This window comes from Hippocampus bargibanti, linkage group LG02 (genome assembly GCF_051943395.1).
Source record: "Hippocampus bargibanti isolate YZ-2025 linkage group LG02, ASM5194339v1, whole genome shotgun sequence".
In the NCBI taxonomy this organism is placed as follows: domain Eukaryota; kingdom Metazoa; phylum Chordata; class Actinopteri; order Syngnathiformes; family Syngnathidae; genus Hippocampus; species Hippocampus bargibanti.
The window spans coordinates 15,303,267-15,329,867 of NC_142735.1; the positions used below are offsets into that span (position 1 = coordinate 15,303,267).

General features: G+C 43.0%; 1 protein-coding gene across 1 annotated transcript; it reads right to left on the bottom strand.

Annotated features, from left to right (window-relative positions):
* Positions 1 to 1,297: 1,297 nt before the first annotated feature.
* tent5d (terminal nucleotidyltransferase 5D) lies at positions 1,298 to 8,700 on the bottom strand. The gene is made up of 3 exons (XM_088989575.1): positions 8,486 to 8,700; positions 5,869 to 6,182; positions 1,298 to 5,583 (listed from the first exon to the last, which is right to left on the bottom strand). Exons 2-3 carry the CDS (start codon positions 6,172 to 6,174, stop codon positions 2,449 to 2,451), a joined length of 3,441 nt encoding a protein of 1,146 aa, XP_088845701.1. The 5' UTR covers positions 6,175 to 6,182; positions 8,486 to 8,700; the 3' UTR covers positions 1,298 to 2,448.
* Between the last annotated feature and the right edge of the window lie 17,901 nt (positions 8,701 to 26,601).

The following is a 26,601-nucleotide window of genomic DNA, read 5'->3' on the forward strand; positions in this document are numbered from 1 at the left end:
AAAGAGCAAGCAGATGAAATAAGTAGCATTGAAGTACTTTTAATCGATGGAGATAACCATTTGTACGGTCAAAATTGCATGTTCACATCTCACGATGCCAAATTGAAGTCTGAAATGAAAAGGGACTTTGACGTCTGAACAGGCCATAATGAGTGGTGGAGATTTTTAGATGAGGTGTCGCTGTAATTTTAGAAAATGTCTGTTTATTGTGAATAATAGGGCTGGCCATTAGGAAAAGTGATGCGCATATAGCTGTGTGAGTGTATGTGCGTGTGTATGTATTTGTATTTGTGTGTGTGTGTATCACATGCTCTGACATCACTGCTTACGTCACCGCAGCCACTTCACTGTGACTCCCTTGTGACTGAAGGCCTGACAGCCTCCCACGCTTGCCTCATCAACTCCCCGTTCCGCCCAACTCTTGTTTTATCTCCCCTTCCCCACTCATTTTCCTTGTCTTATTGTTCCCTCGTCAACTGGATTTCCTTTTGTGGCCAGCCGTCCACTATCTTGAGCCATTTATTTCACCAGTCTTTTTTCTTTTGTTTCTTTAAGCATCCGCATCAGCCACCGCCCTCTCTGTCCTACGTCATGCTCTCCTGCACCCAACAGGCTGTCTGTCCCTGTCTCTATGGAAACTCTGAGTGGACAAGAGCGGCTCAGGGGTCTGTGAGATGCTGGTACAGAGCCTCAAAGATCCCACACGTCGCTTCTCTCCCAGAGAGCCACGTAGCCTTGTGCGAGCTTGCGTTGGGAGTAAATAGTTGTTGTGTGTAACCCGCAATCAGACTCGAGCAACCCTGAGGGCATTCTCGCCCTGTGTCCACAATATAATAAATGGTGTGACATAGAAGGGAGTCGGTCAGCTGGGAGGGAGTTGCCTGGTTTCATTACACTGCTAAGTCTCTTTGAGTACAAGTTGTAAAAGCACATCCTGATCTACAACCATTGCTTGTTCTTTGCATATTCACATTGTTGAATATATGCAAGTCAGTAGACCCCATCAATTCTGAGGAAGTTAGTTGATGTATGATATTAAAAAAAGGTCTCAAACAGGCAAAGTTTCTCAGTTATCGTTTGGTCTCCCCGGCATCATTGTGGTGTAACTGTTATACTTAAGTGGAACACTGTAGCACTGAGTCATGGCTAACGATGAGCTACAAAAATCCATGTTGTGGAAAAAGAAGCGTCTGTGTCAAACAGTTAAAAGAACTTCATAGTGACTGTTTTTCAATTTGGCAGAGCTGCATATAAAATAATCTTTCACCATATTTAAACTGTTTTAAGTTTCCATTTATTTATTAAAATGTACATGAATAAACACCAACAAACAAGTACATTAAAGAAGACTTCAAAACAGGCTGGAGTGACGGGGTCAACATTTAAACACAAAAACTACAACTCAGTTCCAGACCCACCCCGTTAACGCCCCCAATGTGGTAAGATAAGGACTCTTATTTCTTTAAATTAGGCACTTGATTTCCCTGCCCAACCATCTTTGGTCATGGTTCCTGTCACTTTAAATTGAAATTAATTATGAAATTACAGTATATCATGGAGATTGTGAATGCGAATTCATTGTGAGATGAGCCAGTCGTTCAAAGGCAGTTGCTTCTACCTCAGCCATTCTTGGAAATGACCCAAAGAGGGTTTTACGTTTTTTACCACCTCTGTCATGGAAAAGAAAACATCAAGTACATCACATGACTACATAATGTATTCCACAAAAAGAAAAAGAAAAAAGAAAAGGAATCCGGCACATTTTCTCACAGTTTACCTGAAAATGACAAATGTTACTGTAGCCGGTACGCTGAACAGTGTTAAAAAGGCATTGTGAACAATGTGAGTATAATCTTGGAAAGTCTTGCAAAAATATAGACATTTCAATTGACTTTAAAGCCTTTGCATTTAATTATATATGTACCCTATGTGTCGTTGCTCATGCATTATCTGGTTTCAAATCAATTTTACAATACATGTGGTGTTCATATGTCTGCATGCAGGAAAGAACACATAACTTCACAAATGTAAAACAAAAACATAATTGTACACATCTTCAAAATTAACTCTTCAGTCCATGAAAATAACATTTAAACCATCTTGGGAACATAGTCACACAGCATTTGGCAGTGGGAGAACAGTCCGATGTAGTCCATGCACAATATATATATATATATCACAGGCAAGGTCCAAATTCTAAACAAACCCGGTAAGAACAACACCACAGTAGGAGCAGATAAATGACATATTGGAATCCAACAATCTGGAAGTACATTTGCATGTCTAGGATGGTCAGAAACTCATCTTTGGTCCCAGGTATCTCAAATGCTTATCATTCAAGACTGTGAGAGGCCAAAGCTACATCCATTCTCCAGCTCTTAGCTCATTACAGGTATATTTTTCTTTTGCGGTGTTTTTTGTACTATTGGAGGTGTGTTTTCTTCACAGTTAAACTAATCCCGTTTGTGTGTGCACGTGCAAGGGGTATGGTTGGTAAAAGAGAGTCGATCCCCCTTGGGGGATGTAGTAGCTGCAGTAACTGGGTTCCGTCAGGTAGGGGGTGTTGTGCTCAGCAAGGTATGGAGCAGGCTGATAGAAGCAAGTAACATGATCTGTGTTGGGTATAATGTTCTGCTCCCCGAGAACTTTCAGTGCCAACACTGTGATCATGTTGAGAGACTGGCGCCTCTCGTGGCCCATCAGACACACTGTGCTGTCATCAACTACGCGCCGTAGCGTCATGAGGTACTGATACTTGCTTCTCTCCTCTCCAATGAAGTGATTCTTCAAGTAGGACAGGATCTTCCGCTGCTGCTCTTGAACGTCTGGGAAATCAATGAAAAAGCGCGAGCACATGTAACGTTCCAGTGTCTTGATTTGAGTTTCACTGGCCGGTCGATAGTCCCTGACCAGTAGGTTGCTGTATTTTAACAAGCCGCCACCTCGAATCTCTTCAGGATTCCTCGTAGCGATTAAACGGTAGCGCAGGTGATCCATGGCGGCCTCAAAGTCACCATACATGCTCTCGGCCAGGACCTCGACAGCAGGGACACAGCCTGCTGCTTGAGCAGCTGCAATCTGCTCAAACACGACAGCAGTTGTATTTTGGGCCTCTTTGCTCTCAGGCGTCGAGCTAAATGCGTCATTTGGGTTAGGAGGGGCAGCTTCGCTTGGGTCTCCGCACTGGGGCAGTGCAGGCGAGGTTGCACTTGGCAGTGCGATTGGAAAAGGCTCTGGAACATGAGTCAACAAAGAAACATATGTCGGCTCTCTTTTATCCTCCAGTTGCAGGACAGGAACTTGGTGCAGGGCAGAGGGTTCGACAATCTGTTCTTCACTGTCTGAGTTATCAATCAGAGACCCAGCGTCTGAGGTTATCTGAAACACGGAATCCTCTGATTCCACTGAAGGAGTGAAGCAGAGGGGGGTAGGGCTAAGGCACGGAGAAGGAGGAGTTAGACAGACAGGGGGAGGGCTGAGGCTGAGCATAGGAGGGGTGAGATAAGGAGGCGAGCTGATGCAGGACGATGTAGGGCTGAAGCCAAAGGACGGAGAACTGTAACTGGTGGTGGAGCCGGCAGTGTGCTGCGTTGAAGACGAGAGGCAGTGGGAGTAGGGTGTCGAACATGGGGGTGGAGTGAGGCTCAGCGGCGAAGGGGTGAAGCAAGGAGGTGAGAAACTGAGTACAGGAGGTGGGGGGCATGAAACGAGCGAGGTGACGCCGTTTGGAGAGGCAGGGGATGGGGGTCCCGGGGTCTTTTGTAGTGATGAAGATTTTTTGCTGCTGCCATTTGGATTATCCAAGTTGTTCTCCTCGTCCTCTTTTGTTTTAGCTTCTTGAGCATTTGAGGGACATATATCAAGATGTGAAACTAATGAGTCCGGACTTTGGGGAGATTCATTTTGTTTCATTTGATAAGTCGTATTTTCAGTGGAAGACTGACTTTGACCAGCCAATCTGTCCTCTCGAAGTTCAATTTCCTTTCCGCACAAAAATTCTGTGATTAACTCACAAGATTTGGGATCCTGAAGTCCAACGGAAATTGAATCAGGGGCAAGATCAGGAGTGAAGTGGAGGTCCAGATTTAATAAATTGTTGCTGTTTGGACTGTTTTTGGTCGCAGGAACTGTCAACATCAAGGGTGGGACTCTTGTGCTGTCTGAACCAGTAGCGAGATCAAGACTGTGAAGATCATGTTCAGGGCTTGAGGAAGAGTTTGGATCTAAACTGGAATTAGATATGGAGTCACTTTCAAAGGTTTGGCCGGGGTCAGGCATGGAGGTAACCTTCCTGTACATCCTACGGGGAGGTTTAGGAGATGAGTGCTTCAGCACCACCATATGAGAGAGTCTCTCTGAGACCTTACAGGAAGGAGGACCGAATGCCTTTTCGTCAGTAGCATGGCCGGATGGTACAAGTGTGTCCTGAGTATGTGCCATGCTGTCATCATGTCTGTCACGTGATTTTTCAATCTGCAGTTCGCTGTGAGATTGTACAGAGCTGTTGGGCAAAAGCGGTGTGGCGGCGATGGAAGAAGCACACCGATAAGCCTCTGTATGCTCCATCTTCTCTTCTGATGTGAAAGATGTTGATGGCTGACTTTTTCCTTGGTCGTCTCCAAGCACTGCGTCAACCAGTTCATCGATGTTGTGGGTTTTTTTGCACTTTAAGGTGTTGTCTGCTCTTTCTTGAGAAGATGTGTCAACATCTGGGTTGCACAGCCACCGTCTTTCATCTTTCTCCCGCTCATCTAAAGTCTTCGAGGTCACGGTTTTCTCTGATGATTCTTTGCTGTCGCAGTTATTTGTCAATCTTACGGACTCTGTCGGCGTTGGCTGGGTGTTCTTTGTCAGTTCCGTTGTTTCCTCCATGAGCACTTCCTGTGCATTGTGATTTGAAAATACCGGTTCCAAGTGCACTGAGCATTCAGTCGAATCTGAGGCCTGAATCGCATCGTCAAGTGTACATTCGGACACTGTGGTTGGCTTCTCTCCTGCGATCATTTTTAAAGATGCATGCAGAGGGAGTTTGGGTTGATTCAAGTTTTCTTGGTGCTCAATTAACTCTGTGGGTGTTTTTTCCTTGTTACCTTCTTCCTGAGTGGAGTGTTTTGTTGATTGCATTATATCTTCTTTTCTCTGCATGTGATTCTTTTGTTCACTGTTGGTAATATTAGTCCCTTCTTCTAAAAGGGATTCATTTTTAAATGTCGATTTTTCAAATCCCGCAGGGCTTCCCTGCTTAAGCAGAGAAGAAGCCTCTTTATTCCTTATTTCTGCGTCCTTCTGTGTAACATTATGCAGTGACTCCTGCAGATAAGATTCAAGAAGACGATCCAAAATTATTTGGAAGGAATCAACGCTGAACTCAAACTGCCTCCTCAGCATGCTTACAAATTTGAGCTCCAGGTTTTTGCCACTGTTGTTGGACAAGGAGATGAGGCTCCAGCGATCCTGCTCATTAAAGACTTTGACCATTTTTTGGACATAGGCCTCTTTCATTGTTGCACTGCTGATCCTCTCTCTGTTGACCCCTGCTGGCAGGCAGTCCAGCAAGCAGCCAAGTACCGACTCCTTGATCACCTGTGGGAGAAGGGAACAAATACGACAAGGACTATAAATAATGACTGCAATATTGCTTGCAATATGAGACTTTGGCTTCAGGTGTAATCCGGTTATCAATATTAAAACCATTCCAGTCTACCCGTGGAATAAATGGTAATGGAATTAGTTTAGATTCAAATTATTTTTGCCAAAATGAAAAGCACAAAAATCGATTCTGCAGTATTAGTGGCGCGAGTCGCTGTACTAAAATGAAATAATAGTACATGTTATTGAACTGGGTGTTTCTTTTCTGTTAAAAATTACCTGAAACTCCTCCTGAGTGGGCAGCTCCACCCCAAAAATAATATCCAGATCTTTGTAGCTCATTTTATTGTCTTGGACCAGAACATGACTTGCTGTGGAGCCATTGAGGCGTACGTCTCTAACAATGATGCCTTGCCTCCGCAGACTAGTCCGTACGGCGATGATGATGTCTCGAGGACGGAGTTCCAGGGTTGGAAAGTTCCCACGGCCGTGGATGGGAACAATGTCTGACAAAAGCTGATGGAGAACTGCCACTTGCTCAGGCTTCAGGCTGTGGAACCGCTGACTGGATTTCATTTCAGGCATGCTGATGCCTTAAAAGAGGGAAAACAAACATTTGGCTTGAGAGTTTATTCATATTGAAACCACCAAATGTCGGACTCTCTTTATCGCACAAACGTGGCGGGAGATAAACTGCGAGAGAATCGCTGCCGCTGCCAGTCTGACGCCTGCTCGTCACAGCTTGCCTGACAGCTTTTCCACAATGCTAATATAACTGCTGTGTTGACAAACTGACACGTGGCCATTCATGAGACTTTTTCATGCAAACGTATCCTTTGCTGCAATCTGATTGAAACAAATGGTGAACAAATGTTTCACTAGGATAATTGAATATGAAAAGCAGAGTGCTCAGTGCCCATATCCAATGAAACCGGAACTTTATTAACACTCCCTTTTACTCTGAAACATGATAAGAATAAAATAAAGCTACAAGCCCATTTATTTGATATCTGTACTTGGCATACACGATAATGAAAGCCAACACAAAAACTAATCACGGGCATTTGTTGTGACAGCTAAAGTAGTTATCATTTGATTGTTTCCACGAGTAGCGTAAGGGTTAAGCTGGATGAGTCACTGCCGGCAGACTTCATTAATCACACCAACGTCACAAATTAAGGACACACATCTGTTTTCATGTCTGTGTGCACGCCACACAGCATGCGGATATGCATATTTTACCCACAAGAATTCCTGCATGCGTATGAGCCATCACAAGCTTTTCCATTATCTATTTGGAAGCCGAACAAATCAATACAGAGTTTGACATTAGATTGCTCGGTTTGGTTTGGTGATATGGATTTAACACGCAGTCGTGGCAAATATTTAAATGGTCCAATTTCATTTGTCAAGGGCGGTGTCACAGAATGTGCCAGCGGGAAAATGTTCAGGGAACAAGTGATAACATCGCAGAATATTATGATCTACTGTTTGCTTTCACCAATACTTGTCAATCATTGCAACAGCTGAATACCGCTGATTGCTGTGATTTGTCAATATTCAGAGGGAAGCAACAGGATACCAATGAACAATAATGGTTTGGAATTTGATCATCATTTGTCAGATTTCATAGTTTTAAGCAACCACAATCAAAAGCTTGCAATCCATCTTGAAGTTTGAGTAAATGTGAATTACCACATTTATTTTGTACACCAGGAGTCCTTCATTGTACTCTGACTGGAAAGTGACAAAAACAAAACCTAATGGATGTGCCATTTAGGTTATGAACTATAACTTTTAGGTTATGAACTATAACTCTGGAAAATCACATATACACAAAGGCAATGATCACAAGCCATGATGTTATCACTGATAAACAAACAAAGCACTGATGTGAAAAGCAAATAGCCACTGCAGGATCGGTCTGGGTAATTTGCGCGCCTGCTGCCTTCCTTGGATGTGGTAGCCGTTTCTCAGGCTCCCTCTCCGGAATCGAACCCTGATTCCCCATTACCCTTTATCACCACTGCAGGATCTTTATACAATTGGCCTCTCTCTCTCTCTCTTTGTCTTTCTTTCTCTCTCTCTCTGCCCGCCTCATTCTCTCTCCTCGTCACACTCTTCTGCAAACTTGCAGCCCGAGTGACTCATCCAGGCGTATCAGCTCAATTGGCACACAATGTTTGGATTTGGCACACACAGAACTTGATGGACAACAAAACTCTGAGGAATATTTCCACGTTGCTTTTCTGAAGTTCACATTGTCAGTGCAAAGCACCAAACAGGAGATGATTACAATAATTTGTCTCTGAAACTTTACAAATTTTGTTGAACAGACTCCCCCCCCCCTCACCCAAGCTTTTTTTTGGTAAAGAATACGCGGTGTTTACTCATGAATTAATATCACTAAACAAGGTGTGCATGCGGATACTGATTTTCGTTTATGTTGTGTTCTATTGTATTCTTATTTTATGTGGAATATTCTGTAAAACACCTTGTTACATCTGCAGGTGTTGTGAAAGCACGATGTAAAAACAAAACATTTATTGTTCCGTATTGGAAAGCCCTTGTAAATGAAATGTATTATTATTATTATTATTATTATTATTATTATTATTATTATTATTATTATTATTATTATTATTATTATTAGTAGTAGTAGTAGTAGTAGTAGTAGTAGTAGTAGTAGTAGTAGTAGTAGTAGTAGTAGTATACGGTTCCAGAGTATGTCATGGCCAAACACTCTAAATACGACAGTTTTCCTTGGTTTGATTTGATCACGTCAGCCTTATAAAGTGAGATGCCGGGGAAAGGTAATTCGGATTACCTTCACATCAATAATTCATGTAGCAGAAGTGAACCGACCTATCTGAAAGCGCTGACACGGTTTTCTTACCTGTTGCTGAGGCAGAGCGACTGGCTCCTCTTCCCGCAGCCGGGATCAAACCTCGTGGAACCACCGTGATTCACGTCGAGCTATATCTGAGAGTCTTCTTTTTTTCTTTGGAAGTCTAGAACCACGTTGGTGAGGCTCGCTACTGCTGCTGCTTCTGCATGAGGCTTTGTCCCTGACCACACATGTGAGGTTGCTCCACTTCAGCCGAGCGCTGTCCACGAGACGCTGGGTGCTGAAATGAATACTCCACTCAGTCCTCGCGCTCTTGTTTGCTTCTCCGGGTGCCCGGAGCGTAACGCAGTTTCCATGGCGACCTGCCGTCATTCACTTATGGCTGTGCGCGCGTGTGTGAGTATGTGTATGTGTGTGTGCTTGTGTGTGTGTGTGTGTGTGTGTGTGTGTGTGTGTGTGTGTGTGTGTGTGCGCGCGCGCGCGCGTGTGTGTATGTGTGTACGCGTTCGTGTGTGAGCACCCGCGTTTGTGCGTGTGTGTGTGTACGTGTGCGCGAGCGTGTGTATGTGTGTGTGAACGCGCGATGAAGCAGTTTCTAGTATTGAACATGCGGGTCGCAACAAGCGTCACCAAACATGTTGGAAAGAAATTACAATATATTTAGAAGGAACAGAAAGCTAGACTATAAAAGCAATTTGGAGTAGGGGCGTATTAATATTTCTGCGTGGTAAAGGCACGTGTGGCGCTCAAGTGGCTCAACATTTCGCCACCGAGAGAGCAGCTGAGCTCGAGATTAAAGGCAATATCACACTTTAAAACATTTACCCCCTCGCCTACAGACAGAATGATGTCCGGTGTCTACGGTGAGTATGTATACGCGGCTATGAGTCATCCGTGCTGCTCCCTTCCTTGACCCATTCGTTAATCCCAGCCAAATCGACCAGAGCACGAATTCATACTAACTTTTCTCATTCACGAATTGTTTCTCTTTTTTTTAATCGTTCGCCTTATGCTCAAGTGCGATATCAGCGTTTTCCTGTGTCAAACTGCATTGAAAAACAATTAGCGTGTGGACAAACGGCGAGGAAGATGTTTCATCCGGGGTGCGTCACAAACAAGTGACAAAACCACACAAGGGAAACATTGTGATAAATGGCGCGAACCTTTGTGGAAAATGTCAAATTACTCCTTCACATGAGCGGAGTGCATGAACTGCGTCACTAGACGCTCCCCACAATCTAGCAATTCCGTGTACAAACTATTTTTAGCGCGGACTGAACTTGTTTGCTTCGGACACACGCGCCTGTCTACGATGGGAACAGTCGTGACGTCGTAGGCGCGGTCACGCGATGCAAAATCGTGACCGAGCTGAGGAGGAGAAGAAGCGAGAGGCGTCGAGCAGCTCGTTGCAAATGTACGTTTCGCATCTTGAATTGGGATTGTTTCCAATCTCGATTCTTAATTAATCATTGTTATATCCGCCGCAAAATTGTTAATTATTTGCATGTTACAAACGCGGACATTGACTAATTCCAAGAGTAAATACGTACAACACAATTCCTCGATTTCGACTCGAATACAGTACAGCACGCTCTTGGTTCCCAAACTTCACATAGGGAGGCCGAAGCGGGATTTGAACTCACGACCTCTGCACATACACAAACATACTTTTTTTTTCTGGAGTCATAATAGTTTGAAGTGAATATACTCACGTATTTACTTTCATTGAATAATCAATTATGGAATGTAATTAGAAATACTCACCAAAAATGTACATGAACACAAATTAAGTTGATGTATGTATGTATGTATGTATGTATGTATGTATGTATGTATGTATGTATGTATGTATGTATGTATGTATGTATGTACGTACGTATGTATGGATGGATGTATGGATGGATGGATACATGAATGTATGTATGTTGGTTTGTACTGTATGTCTGTGATGGGGTGTTTCCCTGATTCTGAAGGACTGAAGGTGAAAAGTAAAATTAGAAAAATACTAATTTGGCATCTCAATCATCATATTTAATCATTGTTACTCAAGGTATATCTGCTCAAACAGTCAGAAAGATAGCCTCAGAAATAAATATGGTACTATCGTAACAACACCGTCTCACACTATCATCAGCCTGACCTGTCGCTTTCATTAGATAACTATTGTTCATTATGCTGATGATTACTAAGTATGCTTGTTGCAAAATAAAGAACAATACCGTGTAGTTTCAAGCTAGAAGTTGACTTGACCTCCTAAAAGCTCAGTATGTACAGGGTTATTTTAAAGCACTGTACTTTGGAAACGTAAAGCACTCCAAGCAAGTCAAGGTAAAAAGTGACACCCAGTGGACAATGTCCAAATCACACTGTTTCCATCGTGGTGCATTTATCATTTCTTTTTATTTTTCATGTCTAGTGAGCTGGAGTTTATCTGGGTAATTTGGGTTTAGGAGCGTGTGAAGAAAAGCCACATTTGAACTTTCTATTCTATACTAATCAGAAAGTAATGACGATTAAAACACACACACGCACACACACACACATATACTTTATATGTATTTCTTGCAATTTTGGAATCCCGGTCTTGAGGTTTATGTAAATTGCTGTTACAGTGGCAAACCTTGAGACATATGACATTGGGAAAATTCAGAACTTTCCCCCAAAAAAAACATTTGTCAAAGAATTTAGATGAAATTTTTGGTGAAACTCTCTTCATCTAGAATGCCATGCAGTGGATATTTGACCACATTCCTCCATTTCTGAAATCCATCCACTGAGGTTGATTTTTCTCGAGTGTTGATCCAACTGACAGGCTGATCATTTATTCCACTTGGATGGCTCTCTGATTATTGTTTTGTTTTCCTGCATCACTATCCACATTTAAGTTTGTTTAAAGGGTTTTGAATAACATTCATTGTACAGCTGTATTTTTTTTCCAAAGAATGCAGAATGACACGAGTCTTCCTTTTTCCCTTGTACCCCTCCTCCTCCACTCTGCCAACAGGGAACAGATGAGAGGTCAAAGGTGTCACCTGTAGAGGAAGCGTTCTCCTGCTGCTTGCATGCCATTGCCTTATTACACACATACGTAATTCACTACATCTCAGGGGGGAGGTGAGACTCAGATGGGAGCCATTACAGGTGCTATCAAAGCAGCCCCAAATATCTATACATGAACACACCCGCAGCTCCGTGGTTGATGCGAGTCCTCCGGAGTGACACTCCGCCACCTTTGACCCTTTTTTGTCCTTCCTAATTATCATCAGCTCATACTTAACTCCATCCACAATCATCATCAGTGGCCCCAAAGTGAAACAAATCTCCATTTTGCCATTGAGGCACTTTGATGCGTGAGCTGATTTTGGTGTGTTTGTGCACACATGATTCTTTTACTCCTCAAGACTTACACCTATTTTCTACTGACCCATGGATTCTAGCAGCTGTCAATCTTTTTTTTGTTGCCCAGATTTGAGTAAAATTGTGTGAAAAAAATGTGTGTCCTTCCCTACTTGAGGAAAAGTAAAATAATTAAACTTGTGAATTTTAAAATTACCTTGAAAAATCATAAGTAACAGATTTCCTTAAACTCAATAGATTGTGACTTAGCAAGTTCTGTCCACATACTTGAGGTCGCTTTTCTTCTAACATTGCTCAATGTGTGTGTGTGTGTGTGTGTGTGTGTGTGTGTGTGTGTGTGTCTTACCATTAAGTGTATCTTCTCTCAAGCACCAACACCTCCTGTTTGACTCCAGAATGCACCCATTTCTGACAATGGTGGGTGATATGTGCGTCTGACACACTGCTTCTGTATTAATGAGCGCAGCTGATCTGGAATTACAGTAAAGTCTCGTTATATCGATATTCTCGGGAGTCTGAAAAAATATCGATATAACCGGACTATCGATATATCCGATCCTGCGGGCATGTAATTTTCTCCTTGAGTTCATAGAAATAGTATCGTAAGAAGCAGTATAACCGATATCGATATAACGAGACTTTACTGTAGCTTCAAATCGGTGAATTTCAAAATTAAAGAAGTTAAGGTCTTTCACGATTTGCATTTTTTTGTGATCGAAGATGAAAATAACATCTCAAAAACGGACTCGTACAAAAAAAAAAACACAATGCATTGATTGATTGAATGGAAAGCAGGAAGAAGTGACAAAGTCCGCAACCAGTGACTCTTCAGCGTTCATTAACAGCAACGGAAAAGGAAGTGAAGAAATCGTCATTCTGCGAATCCGTAGGCAAGATGCAGTCATGCAACAGTGGCAGCAGTTCAGGTAGCACAACTATCACTCAAAAAAAGCCCTAAAACTGTACAGCTCGTCTGAAACACTCTGTAATGTTGAGAAAACATGCAACATAGCTTATGTTGCGCTCTCCACTATAGTAAGGGAGTCTTCTTGTTTCCATCTCACTGTTCTATTAAACAGAAGTGTCGATTAACCATTTCTGTAGTATTTCGTGGCATAATAGGGGTGTGCGCCATACATCCAAGGCATTGTCTGTTCACCATGATATGGTACTGTCCCTACATTGTAACAAGATGGCGAACCAAGGCGATCATACGTGAATACCTTGGGTCTCCTGTGTTCTCGTTGTGGCCGTTGATTTCCCCCAATATCAGGATTACTGGGGGGTGGCTGTGGAAAAGGGGGACACACTGTCACAGGTGGATCATTTTCCGGACCAATGTTGCCCTCCTGAGATTGGTCAACTTCCGCAGCTCCCGGCTCTGTCCCCGGCAGTTCATTCCCCAGTTGATTGTCATCATGGTGGGTTGTCTCCACAAAGCTCACGTCCCGCGGTTCTGGTGAGTCTGGTCGGGTGCTCTGGCGATGCAACACTGGATAATACTCATCCTCCTCATCATCCTCTTCCGGATCCATTTCCGGCATCTTGTTCGGTCGTTGAAGTGAAGTGAAGTCTCTAATGGCAAATGATCACATGGCAGCAATAGATTGCGGTGGAGTATCCTAGATCTGCCCTTCACCCTCTCAGGTTTCAGCTCATAAACTGAAATGTCTTGGCTGACTTGACGAACCAGTGTATGAACAACATCCTCCCAGTGGTTTCTCAGTTTGCCTGAAGCTCCGCGTGGGGTTAAGTTTCGAACCAGAACACGATCACCGGGCAACAGGGTAGAATACTTTAGTTTACTGTCATATAGTCTCTTACTACTGGCAGCAGCTTTGTTGTTATTTTCTTGCGTGATCACATACGCTTCCTCCATGCCCTGTTTCCACTTCTTCACATAGTCCTTCTGGTTGGTGTCACCCTGGTTAGAGTCTGGATTCAAACTAAACAACATATCAACTGGCAAACGTGGTGAACGTCCATAAAGTAAGTAAAAAGGTGAAAACCCTGTCACCTCACTTTTGGTACAGTTGTAAGCATAAACGAGTTTGTTTAGTGAGTCTTTCCAGTTACTCTTTTGTTTCTCTGTCAGTGTCTTTAACATCTGGATCAGTGTTCGATTAAATCGTTCAACCTGTCCATTTCCCTGTGGATGGTAGGGGGTTGTCCTTGAACCCGCAACCCCACAATATTCCTTCAGTTGAGCAAAAAGTTGATTTTCAAATTCACCACCCTGATCATGGTGAATTCGAAGGGGGAACCCAAACTTTAAAGCATAGTCATTAAATATTTTGTTTGCCGCTGTTTTGCCAGATTTGGACGTTGTAGCATAAACTTGAGCGAAACGTGTAAAATGGTCTACTAGCACAAGCACGTATTCATAACCACCCTTACATTTGTCAAGATGCAAAAAGTCAACGGAGACAAGTTCAAAAGGCTGAGTAGTCACAATATTAGTGAGAGGGGCACTGGTCTCACGGTTGGGCTTTTTGTGTCCTCTATTTCTTTTTGCATAAAGGGCCAGTAAAAACGATCCCTTACAAGGGAAAGAGTCCTTTCTACACCAGGGTGGCCCATTTCATCATGCAGCTCTTTTAACACTGTCACCTTGTGTTTTTCAGGAAGCAGTAGTTGGGTTCTGTTTGCCGTTTTTCTGTACAAAACACCTCTGTCATTAAAGTGTAGCTTGTCCCATTCCCTCACAAGACAAACAACTTGAGGACAATGCTTTCTTAGTTCAGTACCTAGCGGTTTCGTCTCCGCCAGTTTGTATCTAATAATATGTCCTATAATGGGGTCAGTCTCTTAATCTAGCTTGATCTGTCCAACAGTCAATGGGGCTATCGGTGTGTTTAGTGACACCTCGGCACACGTAGCTGAGATTCCCATAGACCAAGCTGCACTAGACTCGTTCTGTTGGTCAACCGCTTGTACGGCAGCACTCACAGCATCATATGACATTTCTTTTGTACATCCTTCCATATATGTTACCATATCAAGGGGCATCCTAGATAAACTGTCTGCATCAACATTTTCCTTACCGGGACGATATTTAACAGTAAAATTAAAATCAGAAAGTTCTGCGACCCACCTGCACCCGGTTGCATTTAACTTAGCAGTCGACAGTACATAAGTGAGTGGATTATTGTCACTATACACAGTGAAGAATGGTGCATAGTACAAATAATCACGAAACTTGTCTGTGATCGCCCACTTAAGCGCCAAAAATTCCAACTTGCCCGAGTGTAGGTTATAATTCTTCTCAGCTGCAGTTAATGTCCGAGAGCCATAGGCTATCACGCGAAGTTTGCCATTTTGTCTTTGGTACAACACAGCATCTAAACCCCAGTTAGAGGCATCTGTATGCAAAATGAAAGGATGCACGAAGTCAGGAAAACCTAAAACTGGTGGTTGAACTAAACAGTCTATTAGCTGCTCTAACACTGACTGATGCTCATCACTCCACTCAATACGTGTGTTGGAAGACACACTGTTATGTCTCACTTTCCATTTTTTTCTTTGATGCTGCTGAGTCTCAACATTCAGAGGGGCTTTAAGCAAAGCATACAAGGGACTAGCGATACAAGAGATATCTTTGATGTATTGCCTATAATAACTTAATAGTCCCAAAATGGCTCGAAGCTCACCGACAGTGGCTGGCTGCTTGTTTTTCAGGGCACGCACTGCTGCTGTATCTGCCGGGTCCATTCGGCTCCCCTCAGCAGAGACAATCCTGCCGAGGTACCTCACTTCCGGCTTGAAGAGGTCACACTTTCGGGCTTTGAGTTTTATTCCATTTTCCCTGAGACGTCGCAACACTCGTCTGACGTCCTCAACGTGGTTGTCAAATGTCCCGCTGAAAACAAGAATGTCATCAAGATAGGGGACACATATTTCGTCCCGTAACCCCTCCAGACATTGTTCCATACACCGCTGGAACGCTGCTGGTGCATTCATGAGTCCAAACGGGATTCGAATCCATTCATAAAGGCCCCAAGGGGTCACGAAGGCGGTCAGGTGTCGGCTCCCTTTGGACATGAACCCCTGGTGGTATGCTTTGCCTTGGTCCAGCAGCGAGAAGATGGTGTTACCCCCAAGGCTATCCACCACGTCCTGTACCCGTGGGATGGGGTGCCGGTCAGGGTGTGTTTTCCGGTTCAGCTCTCTGTAATCAATACATAAGCGCAATGTACCATCTTTTTTCCTGACACAGACGACAGGGGATGAGTAGGACGAAGTGGACTTTTCCACCCACCCCTGCGCTATCAAGTCCTGTAAATAGTCTTTCACCTCTCTGTACATTGGCTTTGGGACAGACATATATGTCTTTGAAACGGGCTCAGTGTCTTTCAACAAAATGTCCATTTGTAGGTTTTCCACACACCCTATGTCGTCGTCCGATTTTGAAAATGATGCCGATTCCTCTCTCAACATCTGCTGAACGGTCTTTCTTTTATCTTCGTCCAAATGAGAAAGGTCAATTGGGGGGTCCCACTGCTCACTGAGAGCGATGGTGGTATTCTGGACATGGACCTCATTGACAACCGCTGAAGGAAGGTCCCGTTTAAATATGTTAGCTGGGTAGACAGACCCTACTGACTGCACTGTACCAATAATAGCCTTTACTGGAAACCTAATATCATGATTAGTAGGGTTCTGGACACTAACAACTATCCTAGGGATGGAACCTGCCTTTACTGAGACCAACGAGTCACAAAGCTCGAGGCCATCTGGCCACTGTGGGTTTTCACTTGGCTCAAAAACCAATGTAACATCTTCCTTAAAGGGCTTAGCCTGTACTTTGCATGGAATAATAAGTGAGCTATGCCTGGCTATAGTGAATCTCCCATTTGTTGTTTTTACACGGTACTCATGTGCTTGTCCCAGACTAACTGCTTTTATGAAAGTGGCAGCTTTATTGCGCTTAAGGTGGGGAAAAGCTAGTCTAACCGATTTCAAGAGCTTTTCTGTATCCCCTGTTTGTGACTCATTAGAGAGGCTATCTAACACAAGACGCTCAATGACATTAAACCCTATGATAGGACACTGTTGCTGGTCACCTTTTAGTACTAATACTGGTACAAGTAGCCCTGGATCATTAGCACCAAGTTTAAATGGTATCTCAAGCCATCCTACATAAGGCATATCCGTTCCATTAGCTGCCCAATATTGAGAGTGTTATCAGGGTCAATAAGCTCATTCACATTTTTCAATGACACGTCAGGTAAGTTTGTTTGTTTCCATAACTCATCTACAGCATACACCTGGGACCCCGAGTCCCAGAGTGCTTCAACCCTTTTGTTACCCAAAAAGCACCGAATAAGACATTTCTTTCCCACTAACTCCCTGACCGAAGGTAATTTGCCACACTGTTTCTTATCTGTACGCTCAACAAATGACTGCTTATGTCTCTTCTGAACGGGGCCACATGTGTGGGGCTTACATTCCATTTTCATAGCACCACTGTAACACTGGGACCTATCTGTCTCTGTGGTCAGACCATGTCCCACTGGGGTAACCCTTTCTAGTTTAAAGCATGGTTCCTAGCTGAGTTCTGTGCTTTGCAGCCTGCTCTGAAATGTTCACTACTTCCACATTTAAAACAGTGCTGACAATATTCTTCACCTGTCTGAATACAAGAATAACACCTGGGCTGAGGGCGACGGGGCATGTAGTACTGCTGAGGGGCGAACCGCTGCTGGAACTGTGCTGCCCCCCTCATCGGCCTGGGGCCTGGTGCTGGGTGGTACTGCTGAAGAGCTGATGGGGAGTGCTGGGTGTTGTAGTGCCTGGCTGGTGGATCTACCTGATATTGTGAAGGTGGAGTGAAGGCGACCTGTTCAGGGTAGTGGTCAGGCAGGCGTTCAGGTCCTCCGCCGGTGGGCTGAGAAGTGGCTGTTGGTTTCTGAATAGTCTCTTTGATCTGGGAAACTTCTGCACGCAGCTCTTTTAACAGCATCATCTCTGACCTCATCTCTTTGATCTCTGAAAGGAGTTCATTCGGCACAGTAACAGTATTCTGCTTTAAGACTGTCTTCTTCCCAATCAGGACTGGTGTGTCATCTAACTGGACAGTGTTCAGCGTTGTCACCCGTGCAGCAGCATTTTTCTTTTTTTCCTGTCGCTCTTTTTCATTTGCACATGCCATGTTTAATTTTTCTAACAGTACTTCATCTGATGTGGTGGTTAGCAGGAGGAAAGGTTGCATGTCACTCTTTACATTGTCACTCTAACCCCGTCAGAACTGTGTGCAGGAATAAACTCTGGACCAACGTGGGATCATACTTCACCCCTGATTCGGCCTCTTGAGATGCAAAAAGAATCCTTTGACGAAGATCCATTGCATGCAGTAGAAATTTCTGTGGGGACTCTTTATTAGTCTGCACTTCCGATGAGAGCTGCTTGTACAATTCAGTGGCTCCTCTCTCTTGATAGTGAGATCGGAGAATCCTTCGTAAAGAAGGTAGGGTGAGATTTTCTTTCCCTTCGAGGTAGCTTCTCAACTGCAGACCTGGTGTTATGGCACGAACCACTGCATCGATGATCTCATCCCCCTGGTAGCCTTTACTGAGCCCACTTTCTATCTGTCTGACCAAATTAGGAAATGTGAGTTTATCTTTTTGTCCGAGTTCACCTATTTGTCCAGATATTTTGAAATCTTTGCGCCAGGGGGCAGTGTCTGGGGGCACTATGCTTCTCTTTCGCACTGCATACCGACCTTTTTCACTTGGTTTGGCTATTCCTAGTTCAATATCTTTAATACTTTCAATCAAGTCCTTTACACGTAGCAAATCTGACATTCCTCCATCTTCTAGCTCTAATTCAGCTCTTTCAATGTAGGTTGACACAATATTAATTAGTTGGCCTCGAGTCTTTCCTGTAAGTTGCTCTCTTTCCAGTCCAGATATTTGGATTTCAGCACATAACTCTGACAACTGTTGAAAATTCAGTCCAAATAACTTGCCTTTGATGTCCAACTGTAATTCCTCTAACGCCATTTTCGAGAGGGTAGACGCAGTTCAACTGGCCGGATTCACTTCAAAGTCTTCCAGTGCCCTCTAGTGGTGGCTGTACGCACAGAGATGCAACCAGAGCACATGTAGAAACAAACCAGTAAACGGCGACGCCACTTCGACTGGGTTGATTGGGGATATTCGGCGCGAGCTTCTACCCACGGCGAGTAGACAACACTCGAACGCAAATATCCCAGCGGTGCCTCCAAAATGTTGCGCTCTCCACTATAGTAAGGGAGATACGGTGTTGTGGGATCCAGAAAAAAAACACAAGACAAGCAATGTGATACGTCTTGACTCAACAGTGGTTTACTTCGAATGCCCCGATCTAATGCAAAACGTATGCGCACAACAATTTCCGGTCCAACGATCTAAATCGGTCCGACACGAAACACTAACCGAAGCAGGCGTTCCATGTTTAAATAAACATTTTCGATATATATCATTTGTAAACCAATAGAACTACGCGAATGTAACCAAAATAGGAAATAAGATAATTTACAACCTGTCACACTTAGACTAAGCAAGTAAACTCTGCTTTCGCCTACTTTACATTATCCAAGCGGCTCGAATTGTTGATTCCTATTTAGTTTCTTGCATACTCGTACTCTGCATCATAATTTTACATTTTGGACTATGACACATTTCGGAAAGTATCTGTTTGCAGATGACGGAGGAATTTGTTGTCCCGACAAACCAGTGGCTGGCCGTGGATTTCATCGCTATGCCTTCAGTAGTGCTTGGTTTGAATGGCGTGGCGTGATTTACTACAAGTCCACTAGTGAGTACCATTAGCCAGGAAATAACTGACCGACTTTTCTTCATGAAGACCATTTTTTCTTCAAAAGTCCATCTTGAAAATGGCTTTAACAGTAAATCGCCAACCAAATCAATTTCTTCTCCTCCTTCAGCCATTGTGGGTTGCCAAAACTGCTATTAAATGTACACAATATATTTGCTTATGCAGCTCGCTACCGACACAGTTTGCTAGCTCTTGCGACAGGTGATACTACGATTGACTGGTGACTAGCCAATCATAGTTCGCGAAAACTCTGACGTTGCGCAGGCCTCTCGCGTCACCAACTCGAAATCTGATTGGTTAAAGCAACAGACATTTGTTAAAGCAACGGAGTCATCAAACCCGAATTCAATGCTACAGGGCCCACAGAACTGATTGTGAAGGTGCCCAGGTCGATTTCTGACCCTGGTAACAAAGGATGGCTGAAATGTGATTGGTTAAATACGAAAACCCACACCCGGAAGCAGCGCAACAGGAGATAAGAAATGAAAGGAAGCTGAAAGAAAATTGTAATTATTTAATAAGAATGCACAGACAAAATATAATTAACATCAGTCTGTGATTTAGATATTTTTAGGCCAGCAGACAAGACTTTGCAAGCTCTGACGGTCCGCCACTGTGACAAACTTATATGCAATACTAACAATGCTAACAGCCTTTTCTGCTGTCGATGGTAAGGAGCCTGCATAAGTGTGATTTGCCAAGGTGAAATGCGTGACACAATCAAATACCACATCCATTAAAAGTTGGAGATTTTTTATTTATTTATTTTTTACTGCTGTAGTAGCTGGAAATAGTGAACTGTTGAATCATACCCACAAAACTGCTTATATTTCTAATTCTGGATAAAGTGATTGACATTGTTTTAAGACACATTATACGGGACTGTGTTTATTCAACACCTTTTCTCTTTGTTGGTCCCTTAGTGGTTGGCACTGATAGACCAATATTTTAAAAGGTGATTATGCCTGTCATTGTGGAGAAATAATGTTTTCATCGTGAAATAGAATATCATAGAATAAAATGTGTTTTGTTGAGCATGACTTTAGTGTGGTTTTCATTTTAGATCGATTTTTTTTTTTTTTGTTCTTTTGACTTCAAGATGGCGCCGCGAGAGTGGCTGCCTTTCCAGCAGCTCATGTATTTCGTTTTTCTACTTTCATTCCTTTGATCACTTTGCTGCTGTGAAATGTAAATTTCTCCACTGTGAGACTAATAAAGGCATATCCAATCCAATCCAATCCAATCCAATGCATGAATCAATTTAAAATATATGCAAAAGCTTTCGTTCAGAAAGACCGTTTCTCACCGTTACAGTTGTATTAAGAAAAAGAAAAGAGAAGTCAGAAAAAATCAGTTTTAAATAAAAAATACCATTCCTCACCATTGTGAAAAAAAATGGTTTGTTGAATTGATGCAATCTTATTTAGTTATTTTAATGGTTGCATGACAGAATCATGAGTCCAGGTCCCAAGTCCCACACGCTGCTATATTAAGAGCATGTGAAATGCTGAAATTGCGGTTAGGTGGTAGCAGTTTTAAGTTTTCTACAGAGTATCTATTTATCAATGCCTTAATGGCTGCCTTTCCAGCAGCTCATGTATTTTTGTTTTTCTACTTTCATTCCTTTCATCACTTTGCTGCTGTGAAATGCAAATTTCTCCACTGTGAGACTAATAAAGGCATATCCAATCCAATCCAATCTATTTATCGATCAAACAATCTATCGATCTAAAATGAAAACCACACTAAAGTCATGAAGAACAGTCACAAAAAGTCATCCAGATTAACTTGTTGATTTATACACTGTGCTATGCGCCATCTTTATGAAGTATATGACACACCTTTCCTGCATGAAGGTAGGACTGGCTTTATTCCTCCTCTCCTTGTCACCTTTTGTCCATCCAGCCTCCAATTTAAAATATCCAATTATACGTGAAGGGCCAGGTCAAACACAGGAAGCTGCGCTGATTGGTTCGACTCAGGTGTAGATGTGCATGTGTGACAAATCGGCTGCTATCACCGCGCCCTGTATGAGTGTGTCTAATCGTTTCGGCTCAATGGCTTCCCCTGTTTCCACTCACCTCTTGACCACCGCTTCTTTTCAAAAGTGCTATGTCTGTTTTTAATTAATTTTACTATCTCATGCACACACACACATGCACGCACACACACGTGCCAAGACAGCTGGCCCCATCCGTCGTTGTTCCCCAGCTCATGCTTCATTAAGACAACACCTTTTCCTCTCATAAGCTTGGACACTGTCACACACGCGTGCACTAACAGGCACCGGATCCAGCCACCCAGTCCCTTTCTTCACCCTTTTAACCCTCCACTTGACCGTCACCTTACCCCTTCACTTGCTCTGATATCTCTTCCAAGAAAACACACCATGTTTACTCAAGATATGAACTCTGGTGACGTCAGCGTGAGCACAATGACATTTGCTGGACATTTCTTTAATCTGTAATGTGTAAGTATGAGTCAACTCAGGAATCCGTGGCCTTGAGCTAAGTCAAACAATGACTCATTGTGGTGGATGACCATAGTATTCATTGCAGACGCACGATGGATGAATGGACGGATGGATCGATACCTGTAGATGACAGACGGACTGATTGACAGACGGAATGATTTATCAAGAGCTAAAACACCTACTCGTCATCAATTAGCATGAGCTTTGAAGCTGGTATCTTGAATCCAATCAGATATATTCACACTTCATAATCTGAGGGGAGCCAATGAAAATTCAAATTTCTACCCCTTCAACAATTTCATAAATATGATTTTTGATTGACACTGTCAAGGAAGATTACATGCAGCTAGTCAATTAATAGTCCTCCTTTTGGTCTGCTGTGGTGCTTTACTATTTTGAATATCAGCTTCATCTTAATTCCTCTCATGTGGTCTTCCATAACTGATGGAAACAAGTGGGGCTGAATTGACATGTTGACATCAATGGCATTCTGACACCAGTGGAATGGTATGTGTGCATGTGCGCGTGTGTGTATGGTTGCGTGTGTCCGTGCATGTGTGCATGTGTGCATGTGTGCATGTGTGCGTGTGCATGTGCGTGTGCATGTGCGTGTGCGTGTGTGTGTGTGCGTGTGCGTGTGCGTGCGTGCGTGCGTGTGTGTGTGTGTGTGTGTGTGTGCGCGTGTGTGTGTGTGCGATGCATATGGCAAAGCACTCAGCAGGTCTGCTGTTAGTCACACTCCTGTGTCTCAAATTGAATTAGCATTGACACTGCACAGCGTCAAGCGTGTGTTAGCGGATGCATGTCTGTGTGTGCGTGTGTCTGTGAAGGGCGGTAAGGGGCTAGCTGTTGGCAGGCTGTCTGTCTTAGTGTGAAACAGGAGGGAGAGAGAGAGAGAGAGAGAGAGAGAGAGAGAGAGAGAGAGAGAGAGAGAGAGAGAGAGAGAGAGAGAGAGAGAGAGAGAGAGAGAGACAAAGAGTAGACCTCCCCCCTGAAATCAATTAGTGAATACCTGGAATTGTGGGGGTGTGATGGGCACATCCTGTACAAAGTCAGTGCAGATAGACAACACCATCTGGGGTTGCAAGCCGGTCGACCCGAGGTTGACATGAAAGAGTTGGGGGCAACGGAAAAAAGGAGAGGAGACTTGGCCAACCTTAAATCATGCTTTTCCTGCCATTGCGTGTACTTCAAACCATCCCTTAACCTGCCATTTGATATGTCACCCAGAAAGAACCATTCTCATTCAATCTTCTTCGTTTCCTTTTGGTATTTGTTCCCGCAGTGATAACCTGTCATACACAGGAAGCAAAAAGGGGGCCCAATGATTTATCAATAATAGGCTAACGGAATACCTGTGTCTTACACAATACTTGATTTATGGGGTTTAAATTAAATATAACTCATGCCGGAGAGTGGGTCTCTTTGTGTTTCACACATAAATACTCCATCTAATCACACATATACCCGGCTCACTTACACTGCTTTGCAAAAGCAATTTACATTGCTGATTATGACGTAGGATATTTGATCCTCTGTAAATGGATCACAGATAAGTATCTTAATTTGTCACATGATCAAGAGTACGTACTCAAGGAACCTACCATTCATGTTTTTTTGAACGTGGGAGGAAACCATGCAGAGTACCTGGAGAAAAATCACACAGGTGTGCAGAGAACCAGTGGCGGGCCGTGGATTTCATCGCGAGGCCTTCAGTAGTGCTACGTCTGAATCAATCCAGACTGAGAAAAAGTGTGGCGGAATTTACTACAAGTCTACTAGAGGGTAATCATTAGCCAGGAGATAACTGATCGACCTTTCTTAATGATGTCCATTTTTTATTGAAAAGTTCGTCTCCAAAATGCTTGAACAGTCAATCGCCAACCAAATCAATTTCTTCTCCTCCTTTAGACATTGTGGGTTGCAAGACTGCTATTAAATCAACAAAATATATTTGCTTATGCAGCTCGCTACCAATTGTGTGCGAGCTCTGGCCAGTATGCGCTTATCACTGGCGGCTAGTGATACCTTTAGTTGCCAACTCAAAATCTGATTGTTTAAAGCAACGGTTTCATCGCCATTGATTTTTATGCTCCAGAGCCTGCAAAACTGATTGTGAAGGCGTCCAGGTTAGATTTCTGACCCTGGTAACAATTGATGGCTGAAATGTGATTGGTTAAATGCTTAAACACGAAACGATACATCTGGAATCAGCGCAACAGTGGAAAAGTAATGAAAGAAAGCGGAAAAGCAATTTTGAATTAATAAGAATTCATGGACAAATACAATTAACAACAGTCAGTGATTCAGTTATGTTTAGGTCAGCAGAGAAGTCTTTGCAGACTTTGATGGTCCACCACTGCGGAGAACACACAAACTCCACACAAGGAAGACTAGAGAGCCCAGATTTGAATCTCTGGTCTTTGAACTGGGAAGCGAATGAGCTAACCAGTCTGAATCAGTGCCAGCGTTTTTGAATTAGCTTACCATGGGTAGCATTTTCCTCACCAAATATTGACGTTTTTATTGTGCTCTCTCTATTGTTTATTACAGTTTTAAATGTTCAATTTCTTCTCATTCGTAACAAGCAGGTAAATGCATGCTCATCCACGTATTGCCCCTGATTTTTGCTGTTTTGGGCTATCTCGCTGCATTTTTTAAATATCTCCCAATCAGTTTGAGTGCATCTTTTACAACATTGGCAGACAAAATGATGTCTAAGTTCATTTTACTGCTGAGGTCGTGTGTTGCATCAGTGAAGATTAATGACCCCATTCCAGAAAAAGCCTACGGAAGCCGGAAATATGACATTAGCTTTGTTTTGTGTGTTTTTGGGGATCATGAGAAGATCCTTACTTCCCACAAAATCATTCCATCTTTTGTAATCATCTTTGTTTCATCTGTTCCTGAATTTATTGAACATATTCAAGCTGCGTTTTCCTATTCTATGAGTGTTCATCTATTCAAGAAGTCTTCTGTAAGCAGCAGATTATGATGTCTGCCATCTGGAGGTTGCTGCAATAGCTGATGACACCCCACCATTCTGGTGTTTTCTTTTATAGCACTCCAAATATTTCTGCTGCTGTTTTCCGTGGTTTACCCATTTGACATCTGTTGCTTGCGACACTTGTGGTTTTCAATCTTGAGGACATTCCAAATGAATGAATGATTTTGCCAATATTTAAAAAGCATCCAATTGATTTTGCATCGCTGAGCTTCACAATTCCTTGTTTTTCACTCATTCACCCAAACACGTGGCTTTCATGTCGGTTACAGATTTCAACATCTCTCTCTCACACACACACGCACACATATGTAAGCCAGGTGCAGCGCCACGTGTTTAAACTGTTTGTGCTCCAATCATTTAACCTTTACTCCTGTAAGACAGGGGCCTGTCAGGGACCACATGCCAATGCACCTCTCTCCACAGACAACTCCCTCCCCCCGCCTACACACACCCTACTTGCTGACACTTTACTAGGAGCATGCATACTCCTTTCTCATGCAACATGACAATTTCTACCTATTGCTCTAAGAACACCCGCCAATGAAGATGTATGAGTCTGCGATCAGCGTTAACCAGCTACACTAAGTAACAGCTTAAAAGATAGCACCCACCAATAGAAAGTGGAGCGGAGGCAAAAGAATCTCACTATCCTGGAGGAGTATGTCTGTTTGATTGGTCTCTGGAAGAGAACTTAATAACTGTTAAACTGCCGTTGCTTTTCACATTACTCACTTAGTGTAATTCAATTTCAACCACAGCTGTTTTCACTCGAAACGTAACAGCTGATGTCAGTCACGTTCAATAATCCGACCCAATAAATAACAAGTTTTTATTAAGTTTGTCGAAAAAAGAGTATCCAGTGTAAACAAGATTCAGAGAGCCAATTATACAAGGCACGCATGTGTAAATCCAAGTGCTCGTGAGACACTAAACAGCAGCTATTATTAGAAGATGACTTTCATGCATGTGGCGTGTGTGTATGAGCAAAATGTATGTTAATCTAATGAAGGCAGAGTATATTTACACTTGCAGACTCGCTTCTCCCATTTCAGGATGCCATTTCACATGATTGGAAGCAAATGACTTCTGGGTTAAATTTCTCTCCTTTCACTCCTTGTCAATCAGACAACAGAAGTCCAGGAACCTCCTACCCGGTCTTGTTGCAAAGTTGAATCAGAATAGTTTGCTGATTGTTTTCGCCACCACCTTCAAGAATATCACAAAGACATGATTACAAGCAAATTACTCAGAGGGGTCAATTCTTCATACAAATAGAACATTTTAAAATGCCTTCACGAGGTAATTTTTACTTTCTTTTCACATTAAATCCATTTTACTTGTCAGAATTTCATATTTGCGGGTTAAAATAAACACACATCCGGCTGACGTTGAGAGTTGCCAAGCTTATTGCAGCATGAAGGAGAAAATGGAATCTAAATTAAGAATGGTCTTAAATGACAGAGATACTGTTTTTGCATGAACTCCTTTTATTAACAGAATGCAGGTTTT